Source organism: Entelurus aequoreus, linkage group LG08, assembly GCF_033978785.1.
Source record: "Entelurus aequoreus isolate RoL-2023_Sb linkage group LG08, RoL_Eaeq_v1.1, whole genome shotgun sequence".
Taxonomy (NCBI): Eukaryota; Metazoa; Chordata; class Actinopteri; order Syngnathiformes; family Syngnathidae; genus Entelurus; species Entelurus aequoreus.
The window spans coordinates 13,941,841-13,956,109 of NC_084738.1; the positions used below are offsets into that span (position 1 = coordinate 13,941,841).

The 14,269-nt window shown below is 40.6% G+C and overlaps 1 protein-coding gene across 1 annotated transcript in view; it reads left to right on the forward strand.

Moving 5' to 3' along the window:
* The window catches only part of atrnl1b (attractin-like 1b), a 116,406-nt gene that overhangs the window by 24,492 nt on the left and 77,645 nt on the right, over window positions 1–14,269 (forward strand). Inside the window, exons 13-17 of the mRNA XM_062055654.1 lie at window positions 35–153; window positions 1,996–2,128; window positions 2,416–2,603; window positions 5,761–5,974; window positions 6,058–6,249. Of these exons, the coding sequence (XP_061911638.1) occupies window positions 35–153; window positions 1,996–2,128; window positions 2,416–2,603; window positions 5,761–5,974; window positions 6,058–6,249 (846 nt within the window). The remainder of the gene's footprint in view (window positions 1–34; window positions 154–1,995; window positions 2,129–2,415; window positions 2,604–5,760; window positions 5,975–6,057; window positions 6,250–14,269) is intronic.

A 14,269-nucleotide genomic window follows, 5' to 3' on the forward strand; every position in this document is an offset into this window, starting at 1 on the left:
CGCCCCTCTTACTCTTCTTGCTGTATTTTCTCAGCTACGATTGACGAGCGATGCAACCGATTTTCCGACTGCGCCAGCTGTACGGCCAACACCAATGGGTGCCAATGGTGCGACGGCAAAAAGTGCATCTCCGCGTCCAGCAACTGTACTGCGGTGAGTCGACCAACAGGGGGCAACAGAGCACCATTATATTCCTCCCTAAACTCGTTGGCACACATTTAGTTGTGACTATTGCATGTGCTCATTGTGGTTTAATAAGCCATAATAACAAGCTGAATTTGTGATGTGGTACAGTTATGTTCATAATAATAGCAGTGTGTTTAAAAAGGTGAGTAAACCTCAATTATTCAAATAAATTGTATTTTAATGAACACAAATGCATTGGTGGCACTGCACATTCTATTTCAAAGCCAGAAAATTGGAAAAAAGTAATTGAATTTGATCACATTTTACAGAAAGTCAATAAATATAAAACAAAAAAATAGCAGTGCTGACATATTTCTTTACAAAACTCAAATGTACTGTATAAACTAAGAAAGGCTTGCATATTCAACTTTCTTGAGAATCATGAACTAATATTTAGTTGCATAACCATGGTTTCTGATAACTGCTTCACATTTGTGGCACATGGAGTCGACCAACTTCTGGCACCGGTCAACAGTTATTGCAGCCCAGGATAATTGTACTACGTTCCACATATCCTCTGCATTTCTTGGTTTTGCCTCATGAACAGCATTTTTTATGTCAGCCCACAAGTTTTCAATGGGATTAAGGTCCGGGGATTGTGCTGGCCACTCCATTACTTGAATTCTGTTTGTCTGAAACCATGATTTTGCTCGCTTGCTGCTGTGTTTGGGGTCATGTTGTCTTGTTGAAACACCCATTTCAAGGGCCTTTCCTCTTCAGCATACGGCAACATGACTTCTTCCAGTATTCTGATGTACTCAAACTGATCCATGATCCCTGGTATGCGATAAATAGGACCAACACCATAGTACGAGAAACATCCCTATATCATGATGCTTGCACCACCATGCTTCACCGTCTTCACTGTGTACTGTGGATTGAATTCAGTGTTTGCAGGATGTCTGACAAACTGTCTGTGGCCCTTAGACCCAAAAAGAACAATCGTACTCTCATCAGTCCACAAAATATTACGCCATTTCTTTTTAGGCCAGTCAATGTGTTCTTTGGCAAATTGTAACCGCTTCAGCACACGTCTTTTTTTTAACAATGGGACTTTGCGGGGGCTTCTTGCTGGTAGCTTGGCTACACATAGACGTGGTCTGATTGTTCCAGTACTCACAGGCCATCTTAGATCTTTTTTCATCCTCCTGGAGCTGATCATTGGCTGAGCCTTTACCATTTTGGTTATTCTCCGATCCATTCGAATAGTCGTTTTTCTTTTTCTGACTCCCCTTTCTGGTTTTGGCTGACATTTTAAAGCGTTTGATATAATTTTAGCTGAACAGCCTATCATTTTCTGCACTTCTTTATAGGTTTTCCCCTCTTTTATTAATTTCTTAATCAAAGAACGCTCTTCTTCTCAACAGTGTCTGGAACGACCCATTTTACTCTGTTTTTCAAGGACAAATGCACAGCCAGCATATGCAGCGTCAGTTGCCTTGATCCTTGAATAAGGGCCACCTGTTTAACATCTTTTGTTTCTCACATAATCAATGACATCACTAATGGAACTCAGCACTGATATTTTTTTGAACACGCCCCTTTCAGTAAATGATTCAGTTTCACAGAATCAGCAGCATGCATGTCATGCCTGTTGGGTCTGTTGGTTTTCTATACCTTTACTAAACCTTCTAGAAACTTACTTGCAGTGTAGAAGTTTGAATTCTAACAAAAACAGTGATTTATCTTGCTAGTGATATGGGACTTCTATTAATTTGAACACAACTGTACATCTTAGGAGAGACAATAAATAAACTTCACTAGCCTACCAGCACATTTTCTGATGTCCTCTTCATTTTCCGTCTGTAGAACGTGAGGAACTTCACTGCATGCCACGTGCGGAATGAACAGGTGTGCAGCAAACTGGCCAACTGCAAAAGCTGCTTGCTAAATCTCAACTGTCTGTGGGACCAAAATCAGTCAGAGTGCCGTGCCCTGCCGGGTAAGACAGCAAGACCGCTCAGAAAAATTGTTTATACATATTACCTTTCCATTATATTTGAGCATAGTTGGGCTGAAGTTACTCTCAGCATTGTTTGCTGGCTAGATGTGACTTCATACCCAAATCTCTTTACTTGATTTTGCCTGTGTGTACGACACACTTAGAGTTGTGAATCACAACCTGTATGTAATGCAATGCAGAGACTGACCTGAACACAAACTCCTCTTTAGCAGGTTTGTGTGGCCTATTACCCGTACATGCTAAGAAAAGCAATCATCTTTTTGCAGCCCAACAGTGCAGCGAGGGCTGGAGCATGGTGGGCGAAGCCTGCCTGAGGATCAACTCCAGCCGCGAGAGCTATGACAACGCTCAGCACTACTGCAAGAATCTCCACGGCAACATCGCCTCACTCACCACTGCCAAGCAGGTGGACTTTGTTTTGGAGGAGCTGAAAAAGCTGCAGCAACAAGACAAGGTAAAAAAAAATTATGAGGAGCATTCTTCTTGATTTTTGGCCTCATGAGATTGCAGATTTTTGGCCTCATCAGATTGCATCTGATTGAAATGCTGTTTTTTAAAAATTTTGATCAAATCAACCAGGCGGAAAAAATACTTCCGACGTGATTAGCTGTAACTTTTCTTCACTATTTTCTCTGATGTGTATTGCATCAGCCATATCCGACAATAACAACACTGCTTCTCCACTGCACTATTCTGTCTTAAAAAAACACCACCAAATCGTTCAAATCAGACATGCTTACAAGAACAAAAATACTGGAGGAAAACAAGCCTGTCCTGTATTACCTTCTCCATGATCGAGAAAACACATTTTATCCATGAGAAGATTGAGGGCAGCAATAAAGCTGCAGCAAAGTGGAGACTGTGCAGTATACACACAATATAATGACACGTTAGTTTGTTTTTGTCATTTCTACCCGTGTAGCTGCAAATGTTCACTGGGACAGCAAGTACTCAGAATAGTACCACACAGTGTAGTGCTACCTCAGAAATGGAATTGTATGAAAACAAAAGCAATTTTTTCCATCAAAAATAATGTAAATTAAATGAATTGACATAAAACATTTTATCGAGTATAATTTATGTCGAAAAAAACTTTTTTCTACCTTTATTTACCTAGGAAAGTACCGTTGAAATTAACAATCTCCTCTGCAGGTGAGTCCTGCCACAAACATTCATACACCAGTGTGGGAGGCACTTGGAGCAAGGTGGTTGAGGTGTCTTGCCCAAGGACACAACAGCAATGATTTAGGTGGCAGAAACTGGATTGGGACCCAGAACCCTCAAATTTCTGGAATCAACCATCTGAGCAACGTCCCATAATTAAGAATTTAAAGGCCTACTGAAATGAATTTTTTTTATTTAAACGGGGATAGCTGATCTATTCTATGTGTCATACTTGATCATTTTGTGATATTGCCATATTTTTGCTGAAAGGATTTAGTAGAGAACAACGACGATAAAGATCGCAACTTTTGGTATCTGACAAAAAAAAGCCTTGCCCCTACCGGAAGTAGCGTGACGTAGTCAGTTGAACATTTCCGCAAAGTTCCGTATCGTTTACGGTGATGGCGGCCAGAAGTGAGAGCGATTCGGACCGAGAAAGCGACGATTTCCCCATTAATTTGAGCGAGGATGAAAGATTTGTGGATGAGGAAAGTGCAAGTGAAGGACTAGTGGGGAGTGGGAGCGATTCAGATAGGGAAGATGCTGTGAGAGCCGGGGGTGACCTGATATTCAGCTGGGAATGACTACAACAGTAAATAAACACAAGACATTATATATACTCTATTAGCCACAACACAACCAGGCTTATATTTAATATGCCACAAATTAATCCCGCATAAAAACACCTAGGTGTTTGTTATGCTAGCTCCTAGCTACTAGCTCCCGTCCATATAACCCGCCAATACAATTCAAACACCTGCACAACACACACAATCACTCAGCCCAAAGGACCGTTCACCTAACCCAAGGTTCATAAAGCTTATATATTTAACCAGAGTTACGTACGTGACACGCACGTACGGGCAAGCGATCAAATGTTTGGAAGCGCAGCTGCATACTCACGGTACCGTGTCTGCGTCTGTGTATCCAAATCAAAGTAATCCTGGTAAGAGTCTGTGTTGTCCCAGTTCTCTACAGGCGTCTGTGTATTGAAGTCAAAGTCCTCCTGGTAAGAGTCTCTGTTGTCCGAGTTCTTCGATCTTGACTGCATCTTTCGGGAATGTAAACAATGAAACACCGGCTGTGTTGTGTTGCTGACTTCCCTCGCAAAATACTCTGCTTCGCACCGACAACTTTCTTCTTTGCTTGCTCAGTTTTTTCTCCATACTGCAATGAACAAATTGCAACAGATTCACCAACACAGATGTCCAGAATACTGTGGAATAATGAGATGAAAACAGAGCTAGTTTGTATTGGCTTCAGTGGGGGATCCATACCTCTGTTTCACTGGCTACGTCACGCGCATACGTCATCATCCAAAGGAGTTTTCAACCGGAAGTTTAGCGGGAAATTTAAAATTGCACTTTACTAATCTAACCCGGCCGTATTGGCATGTGTTGCAATGTTAAGATTTCATCATTGATATATAAACTATCAGACTGCGTGGTTGGTAGTAGTGGGTTTCAGTAGGCCTTTAATGGATAAATTAACATTTTACATTGAGTTTACCTTCACCAATGACTCTTTTTAGAAAAGAGGGCGATGAGTGGAGAGTGTTTCATGCCACCTTTGTACTTTGCGACAAGTTCTCTCTTTAATTCAATAGTTTTTTTCTCACCTTTTATAATCAGAAGTGCTGCCATTCGCAACTTTCTTTTTGCCCGAGGGTGGTTTATTTTGGAGTCGTATTCTGGTTGAGTTAGCAATGCGTTGGATTCTTTGTTTGGGCACCTTATTAAGCGGGCAAACTAACTAGTTTACTGCGAACAATGTTTGACCGTATGATAAATGAGGTGTTCTATACAAACCAGGGCAAAATCTTTGCAAAAATCTTAGAAACCGATCAAAACAAAAGTTGGGGGGTTTGAAAATCGAGGTTCCACTATACCTGGTTGCCAAATCCTGAAGAGTCAATTCACCTCCAAACCTGGGTACAATTTTGTATTCTACCACCGCTGCATGTCTTGTCTGCCTTCTCAATTAAAGCCAGACAATGTTCCAGATAAATATTCATAAAGCTGATTTGTCCTTGGCAAAAAACGTTTCACTTGCAGAAACAACCCAATCCCAAGTCTCTTGATTAATGCTTCTCATCTTGCTGCACTGAAAGAAAATTGCGTCCCCTCCACTCCCTCCTGCTGTGGTTATGCTTGTTGTAAATCCGGAGGATGTCGTTTGTTGTCAAGTCCACAAACACAATCATGACAGCCCCCCCCCCCCCAACCTTTACATCCAAAACTTGAAGCCCTGGAGGCAAATGGAGAAATCATCTGTGAAATTATTTCACTGCCATTTTTAGTGGCTTCTTAAGTTTCCACAGATAAAACGCAGCAGGCAATGATTTCTTAAACAGTGCGACGGAGCAGCACAGTCATGGCAGTTTATCTGCTATATAAACAAGCTGCTGTTTGAGGCATTTTTTTATGTGTTAATAAATGTCTCCTCAGCGTTTGTCGCCCTGGGTGGGCCTGAGGAAGATCAACGTGTCGTACTGGGGCTGGGAGGACATGTCGCCTTTCACCAACAGCAGCCTGCGTTGGCTGCCCGGCGAGCCCAACGACTCGGGTTTCTGCGCCTACCTGGAAGAGCCGCAGGTGTCGGGCCTCAGGGCCAACCCGTGCACCGCCACCGCTCACGGCCTCATCTGTGAGAAAGCCACAGGTGAGAGAGCGAGAGCAAGGAAACGCTGCACAATGACAGGAGGCTGAAGAAACCAACACCCTGTCTTTTGTTGCTCCACACAGGAAACCCCAATCAGAGTGCCCGCCCACCCTGCAAGAAGCCGTGCTCCCTGCACACTACCTGTGCCAACTGCACCAGTCAGGCAATGGAGTGCATGTGGTGCAGCAGTGCACAGCGCTGCGTAGACTCCACCGCCTATGTCATCTCCTTCCCTTATGGCCAGTGTCTGGAGTGGCAGACAGGAGACTGCCTGGGTAAGCGGCTCTTTGTTTACAGGGCGTACCTGGTGCTTATTTTAATGAATCATGCATTTCTTTGATTTAATGTAAATGCTCTAATTATGGCCAAAAAAAAGGTTAATTTATTAAGATATATTGTACAACACCGCAGCAACACAACCAATGTTGTAATAGCGGTAGGGCTGCAACAATTATTCGATTAAATCAATTATTTGATTAGGAAAAAAGCTTTGATTAATACCCTATTGCTTCGATTAATTGTTAAATGAGTGTAGCTATTAGAAAAATATATAAAAGCCGGGTTGCGTGCAATGCCCAAAACTTTAAATACACGGACCTAGTTTCCGGAAGGCCACTGAAAAACAGTGCACATGAGAGCGGTGGTGTGTGCGCGCTGTGATTTATGGGCGGCAAACAGAAGAGTTTTTTAAAAATTGCATTTCATAAATACATGTTAAAAGTGCAATTACAATGTTGATTATGTGCATTTGTTAGAATAAACGGAAGGTTAAAACAAGTAGAATAATTGTTGTTTATTTAACCCTTGTGTGGTGTTCGGGTCTGTGGGACCCGTTTTCGATTTTTATTAAAAGAAAAATGATACAATTAATTAATTTTTCAAACTGAGACTCACTGACTTTGGCTCATTTTCTGTGAAGAACATACATCAGAATACATATTTAATGACCACACACACACCATACACCCCCCCTACACATTTCTATTACATATAAGATGTCCGGGTCCACTGAACCCGGGGCTAATAGAAGTGTGGAAATTGATGTTATGTGTACCACACACACACACACACACACACACACACACACACACACACACACACACACACACACACACACACACACACACACACACACACACACACACACACACACACACACACGCATACATGTCTTGCCTACTTTGTGTGGACCCATGTTTGGTCAGTAGGTTGTGAGGGGCCCCCCTTTCCACTATAGCTAGAATGATGGAAAAAATACATCAAGCACTAGATGGGAGTAGAGAGTTGCAACCTCACTTCAGAATGCAAAACACACAAAGTAAAAAAATATTTCACTTTTGTAGTTGTGAGGACCGACCGCTGTTACTAGGTAGATTTGACCATACACACGCATAGTAGTAAGTTATGCGAGTTGGCCATTTTTAAGGACAGCAAACACACACACACACACACACAGCAGGCCTAGACAGGAGGAGGACAGAGTGTAGGTACACAGAACATCAGAGGGTCAAATGTGCGAGAAAATGAGAGCAGACAGTGTTGACAAACAATGTTGCAACCTTGTGTGGGAACCGCAGGTGCAGAAACACAAAAGAAGAATCCCTGTGGGATGCAGAAACTGGCAGAGAAATTTTCCGTGCAATGTTCAAATTGTTGTTACTCAGCCAGCGTTTGTGGGTCTGATGGACCCCTTGCATTTTGTGGCTTTTAATGCCTCACAATCAATCACTTTTATGTTAAAACACTGAACAGATGTTTATTGGGATAAGGTAAGCATCTGTTTAGTATTTTAACATAAAAGTGTTTGATTATGAGGCATTAAAAGCCACAAAATGCAACGGGTCCATCAGACCCACAAACGCTGGCTGAGTAACAACAATATGAACATTACACAAGGGTTAAACTTTTTTCCTTTTACTATGCATGTAAGCTTCTAAGTGTTTTTTATCTGTTGACTCGATTAATTGATCAAACAAATCGATAAAATTACTCGATTACTAAAATAATTGATAGCTGCAGGCCTAAAAAGCAGTAAGTGAGCACAACACATGTGCATGTCACACCAACTGCTAAGTAGCAACATTTTAAAGCGCATGCAGAGCTTGATGAAAAATGTCTCACATTAGCAGTAACTGCTGTGTTTTCTTTTATTCTTGGTTCCGTATAAGTTTTGATTACGATCATTTGTCCAACTGGACGTTCTAATCAAGGCCTGTAGATTTGAGGTGCTAATTAAAAGTCTGTGGTGTCGTTGCTAGCTCAGGTTGCCTGCAGTCAGTTCATGGCTGCAAGCAGGAAAAGAGAAACTAACCCCTAGTGTTAGTTTTATGTTATTGGATTTAAAAGTGGTTTGTTATGGCCAATTAAGTGCACCGAGTGGCCCTAGCTGTTAAATTTCCCTGTTGACTGAGCTTCAAATTGGCTCGTCACACAGGAGTTTAAGGAGAGCGAAAAAGGAGAAATGGAACTTAGATTTACATACAAGTAAGGGAATAAAAATGGTCTTGCTGTTTTCTTTGGCTTGTTAGCAGTTTGTTACACAATGTGAATGCGTCATTTCTTTGCTGAGTGTCCTGTCTGACTTTGCCCATCAACTCCTAAGTTTAAATCACCACTTCTCTTTTGTTTTATTACCTGAGCTTTTGTTTCACCTTTGCTTTTTAGTAGTGGGAGCTCTTAAATGCACTTAAAACCGTAACCTTGGATAAAATACTCTTGATCGTCTGCAGCTCCTCGGAAGGGTTTGAAGTAGGGCTGAACGATTTCAGGAAAAAATCTGATCACGATTTTTCTGACAGAAATTGCGATTTCGATTTTGACTCACGATTTCTTTTCAAATCAAGCTTCAGTAACAGTAACAGATTTAAAACATGACAAAAAATGATATACCATGAAAACATTAAATGCTATGTAATGCAAGGATGAATACTAAAAGGTAAGAATTGCTTCAAACATGTATTTATTAAGAAACATGCATGTACATTCTCCAAAGTTCTTGACCAACAGCAGTTATTAAAACTAAAGAACTAAAACCAGTACAAAAACCTTAATTATGTTAAGATAAATAAAAAAGTTTAAGTTAAATAAAATACAAAACAATTCCAACACAAAAAGCAATGCTTAATATATAATAAGAAAAACAAAATTCAACAACTTCAATAAAGGAAAAAAAGGATCCTGACCTTATGTAAACAGTCTTATACTCAAGTAGGTAGGTCAGTCTTTTATGGCTCAAGAGAGCTAGCCTATCAACATCTATAGCAGCAATTCAAGTACTTTATTCAACCCTGGAAGAAACCTGAACAATATTTTAAAGTGAAATTGAAAAGTAATGGTAATAAAGAAAATACTATTACAAAAACAAAATGACCCAACCTCTGCCCTTCTGAAAAATATGTCAGACATTAAAATAGGTGGGTCATTCATTTACCGCTTAGCAGCACCCAAATATTGCACATCTATTCTGTTAACAATAGAACATAATATTCCTGAAAACTAGCATTTATCTTTTTTTTTTTTACAAAAACTGACACCACAAGTCAGGGTAAAGTGCAGAACAAAGTTGTGGTATGTTTGCTACAATGGGCTGAATCGCTCGGGGTTGACTTTTCACCGGACTTTTTGGTCATACATTCGTCGTGTAACTGCCGGTGGTGATTTTTCAAGTGCCGGAATAAATTAGTCGTGTTGCCTTGGGATGTGGCGACTTTGGCCCGACAAGTTTTACAAAGTACCTGTTTCTGATGCACATCTGAAGTTTCGAAACCGAAGTAGTCCCAAATGACAGACGTGCTGCTCTTCTTCTGTATTAAAACTAAATCCTCCTCCACTTCTGACCCGGCGGCAGCAGCCATTTCCTCCAGGACGTTTGTTTCTTCACCAAAGTTGTTAGTGGGCGTGTACGCGGTAGCCTCGTCAATGGCCGCCTCTGATTGGTTAGCGTGACGGCATGCCCTGCTCACAAGTAGTTTACCACTTCTGATTGGTGAGTTTGACAAGGCATGAGAGTAGCACGAGCAGGCTGCATATACACAACAGACATGTCAGCCAGGAGAGCTAAATAACGTTCGTCTAAAACCGAAGCCTTCACGATCTCAAGATTGAGACTTCTGAAATCGCAATTTCGATCTGAAAACGATAAATCGTTCAGCCCTAGTTTGAAGTGCATTCGAATAGTTTTTTTTTTAAATTTAAATCCAGTGCATGCTTTAATATAAAACATTGTGTACATGTACTGTATTTTCAAAAAGACAAAACATGATAAAAGACATACCTATTCAGTCAAAAAAAAGTTCTTGCTGGGTTGCAATCATGTTACCGAGAGGAACTTCCGGGATTCAGGTGGTGGTCTACAGTTCCATTAGGCTACTGTTTATTTACTTCCATCAGTGCAAATTTGGGCATATTTTGAAAGGTTTAGAGGCAAATATGAAAGCGATCATGAAAAAATAGTTAAAATGGGATGGAGTGGATTTATACACTCTTATGAAAAATAATTTTTGAAAGATGGGGGGGGGGTTGGTGGTAGCGGGGGGTGTATATTGTAACGTCCCGGAAGTGTTTGTGCTGCAAGGGGTTCTGGGTATTTGTTCTGTTGTGTTTATGTTGTGTTACGGTGCGGATGTTCTCCCGAAATGTGTTTGTCATTCTTGTTTGGTGTGGGTTCACAGTGTGCCGTATATTTGTAACAGTGTTAAAGTTGTTTATACGGACACCCTCAGTGTGACCTGTATGGCTGTTGATCAAGTATGCCTTGCATTCACTTGTGTGTGTGAAAGCCGCATTTATTATGTGACTGGGCCGGCACGCTGTTTGTATGGAGGAGAAGCGGACGTGACGACAGGTTGTAGAGGATGCTAAAGGCAGTGCCTTTAAGGTACGCCCCCAATAATGTTGTCCTGGTGGAAATCGGGAGAATGGTTGCCCCGGGGAGATTTTCGGGAGGGGCACTGAAATTCGGGAGTCTCCCGGCAAAATCGGGAGGTTGAAATCGATACCGATAATTTAAAGCATTTATCGGCCGATAATATCGGGACATCAGGACATCTCTAGTCTAAAGGGCAGCAGTTGCATGCACAGCAGCACACGTCCTTGGTAGCAATCATGGCGCCTGTTGTTTAGTTGGCCATACTATACTCTCTTTATACACAATTCGGGTAAACACCTTTTTGTTGCCGCTCCATTACTTTTGTCATCTTACAGTACAGTGTCTAAAACTGACTTTTGCTACCTTTTGAAACACTGAATACAGTACTATACAACACACACCGAACGGTCCAGTTCCGATCGATTGAATGCCCTAAAAATACAATGACCTGGATAAATGAGAAAATCAAGTGGCGCACTAAACAATACAGTACATCTCTTTTATGGCTCACTGTGTTTTGAAGCCTACAAACTTCCATGCATCCAATTTTCTACCGCTTATCCCTCTCGGGGTGCCGGAGTGGGAGCCTATCTCAGCTGCAGTCAGGCAGAAAGACTGGGTACAGTCTGGGCCTGTTTTAAAACAAACAACGCTCAAGACCGCCCTCTTAACACAATTTCAGATATTACCTCAAATTCATATTTCTCAATGAAAGATATATGAACCTCATATGCTTTTAAAAGCAATGTCTGAGCTGTAACGGGGCATAAAAGATGTTCTTTTCAAAGATGGGATGTTTTTACAGGCCTGTCAATTTATGGAGCGGGGCTCCAAGCATCAGGTTGTGTTGCTGACATCAATTGATTTACCTGTCACAATCCAGAGCAATGTACGTGTTTGTCTCTGTGTTTGCTTATTGCTTCAAACATGCCTTTGTGGGGCATTGCAAGAACAAAAAAAAAGTCCTCATCCATCCAGCGCGCTCCTCGTTCTGCCACTTAAGGCTGCCGCCGTCACAACAAACCGAAATGGCCTTACTTTGGACTGATTGCCACCGTGTTGTCATGGCTGCACATCCATTAGCAGAATAGCAGGAGATTTGTTTGACATAAACGGAGGTAAAAGAAAACATAAAACACTCAATGTTTTGTCTCTGGAAGATGGCGAGGACCTTGTCTTGAAAGTGCCTTGTCTGGCGGCCAAAGTGGCAACACTTGAAGCTTGTCGAGCAATTTAGTGGCCGCCAGAGTTCGCCCCCCAGCAGCATCCAAGCCTTTTATTGCTCAGGGTAAGGTGCCACTTTATGTTAAAGCCTTTCTCAGGCTCTTTTTTTTTTTTAAACACCTCAACATCGACTTTTTTAAACCAGAAGACTTATCCTCGTATCTGCTCTCAAATCTATTGTTCTGACAGCTTAACAGATAACACGTTAATGCCTCCGTGAAAAGAACTTTAAAGCACCTTAATCTGCGGGTCTTGTTAAACTAAGAAATCCAACAGAACAAAATCCTCTGTCAGGGTTTCATTCTCAGCTCTTAATGCAGATGTTTGGTTCTTGGTGGAAAGCTGTTGAATTGAAATATGCACAGGTATATTTTTGTAGATGAGCAGCCTGAGTGAGAGGATTTTTATTTTTTTATTTTAACAGTGAGGAGTGCATGAGAAAATAGAAAGAAAACAAAGCTCTCTTTGACCATGTGATCATTTATTAATAAGACTATTGCTCAACACAACAACAACACAACCAATGTTGAAATGGCACTAAGGAGCAAACAGCTCCTGCTAAACAACAGGTTAGGGATGAACGATATGGCCTAAAATCTGTTTCACTATATATATTGCAGCCTCCTGCAATAATGATATATATGACAATATATTATTTGACATAAATAATAATCGAACCAATTCAAAACGAGTTACAAAGGCTTATGTGGTAACATATTGCATAATTTCCAGTTGTATTATTTTCTCAAAATCATTATTAATCTATTTGATAATTTACTGTTAATAGCTAATTATTTTCTGTTGTAAAATGGGTCGAGCTACACCTGTGTTAAAATGTACTAAGCATATATTCATCTGTTGTTTGTATATTTTACATTAGTTTTGTGTGATACTACAAATATTGGTGTCAATCTAATACAAAATAGTTAGAGGGGCAGCATTGGCCATACCAATGCTAATACTTAGAATGTTCAAGATCATTGAATGATTACATTTTTGACAACAATTATAATCTGACAAAAACACAGATTGGAGGCTTAACAATATCAATTAAATATGTTAATTATTTCCTATTATTGGCTCTGATTTAAATCCTGTGGTGTTTGCCCTTTAAAGGGAAACTGCACTTTTTGGGGGGAATTTTGCCTATCGTTCACAATCATGAAAGACATGACGACGGAAAACCCAATAAAAAATATCCAAAAAGCGGCAACAATACTCATTTACATTTCGTGATTTAAATATTAACCAAGTATTAGTGATATTGTTATTATAAGCGCTAACGCAGAAAAACTATTTATAGCGACGCCGTGATCACGAGCGTATGCTGCTATGTTTACGTCCTCAACTGGTAAGATGCTTCCTTTGCTCGTAGAAGTTTATTGTAGATCGAAAATCATGACTCTCGCCTGGATAGGAGGAGGATGACGATGTATTCCGACAAGTTGGTACATTTTGGCAGCCAATTTAGACCCGGGAATGGCGAGAACAACACGAAAAGAAGCAGTGTTCCATCCGCCTTTATCCCGAGAATTATGAGTCATTTTTCATCTTAACGGGAATATAACCAAATTCTGTCAGTCGGCATCATTATGACAGCAGACATTGTACAGTAAGTGATGTTTTATGTTTGTTTTTTAAGGGTTTCTATATTCAGAATAGAGCGACTCTCATAGGCTACATTGTAAGCTGACTTTTAATCATGTTTATTTACTATTTAGAATGCATTAAAAAAAAAGAAAAATATGTGTCTTCTTTTCTTACATAAGAATTGTGAATGATAGCCACAATTCCAAAGTTCCCCTTTAAGCTCTCCTGTCCCCAGGGATTTATTTCCTATCTTTGTGAAACAATAACAAAAACAACAAAATATTTATTGATATTAAAAAAGATTGATCTAACCACTGTAGTATCGACCTATACTGTTACTATATTTAGTGTTGGTACTGTGGATATTTGTATCGACCTGCCCACCTTTGTTTACATTCAAAAGACAGCTTGCGGTTAGCATATCTTCCTACAGTGTGTAGTGTCTCATGTTGAGCTATTTCCTTGTCTTTCAGTGATAATGATACATGTGAGAAACATACTTTATTTGCCGCCATGGAGGAGAGAATTGCTGACTTAGAAGTGGCTTTGCACTTTGGAGGGATGTTAGCCGCGAACGAGAATGCTACATTGCATTGAGGACACGTTCGCCCGCT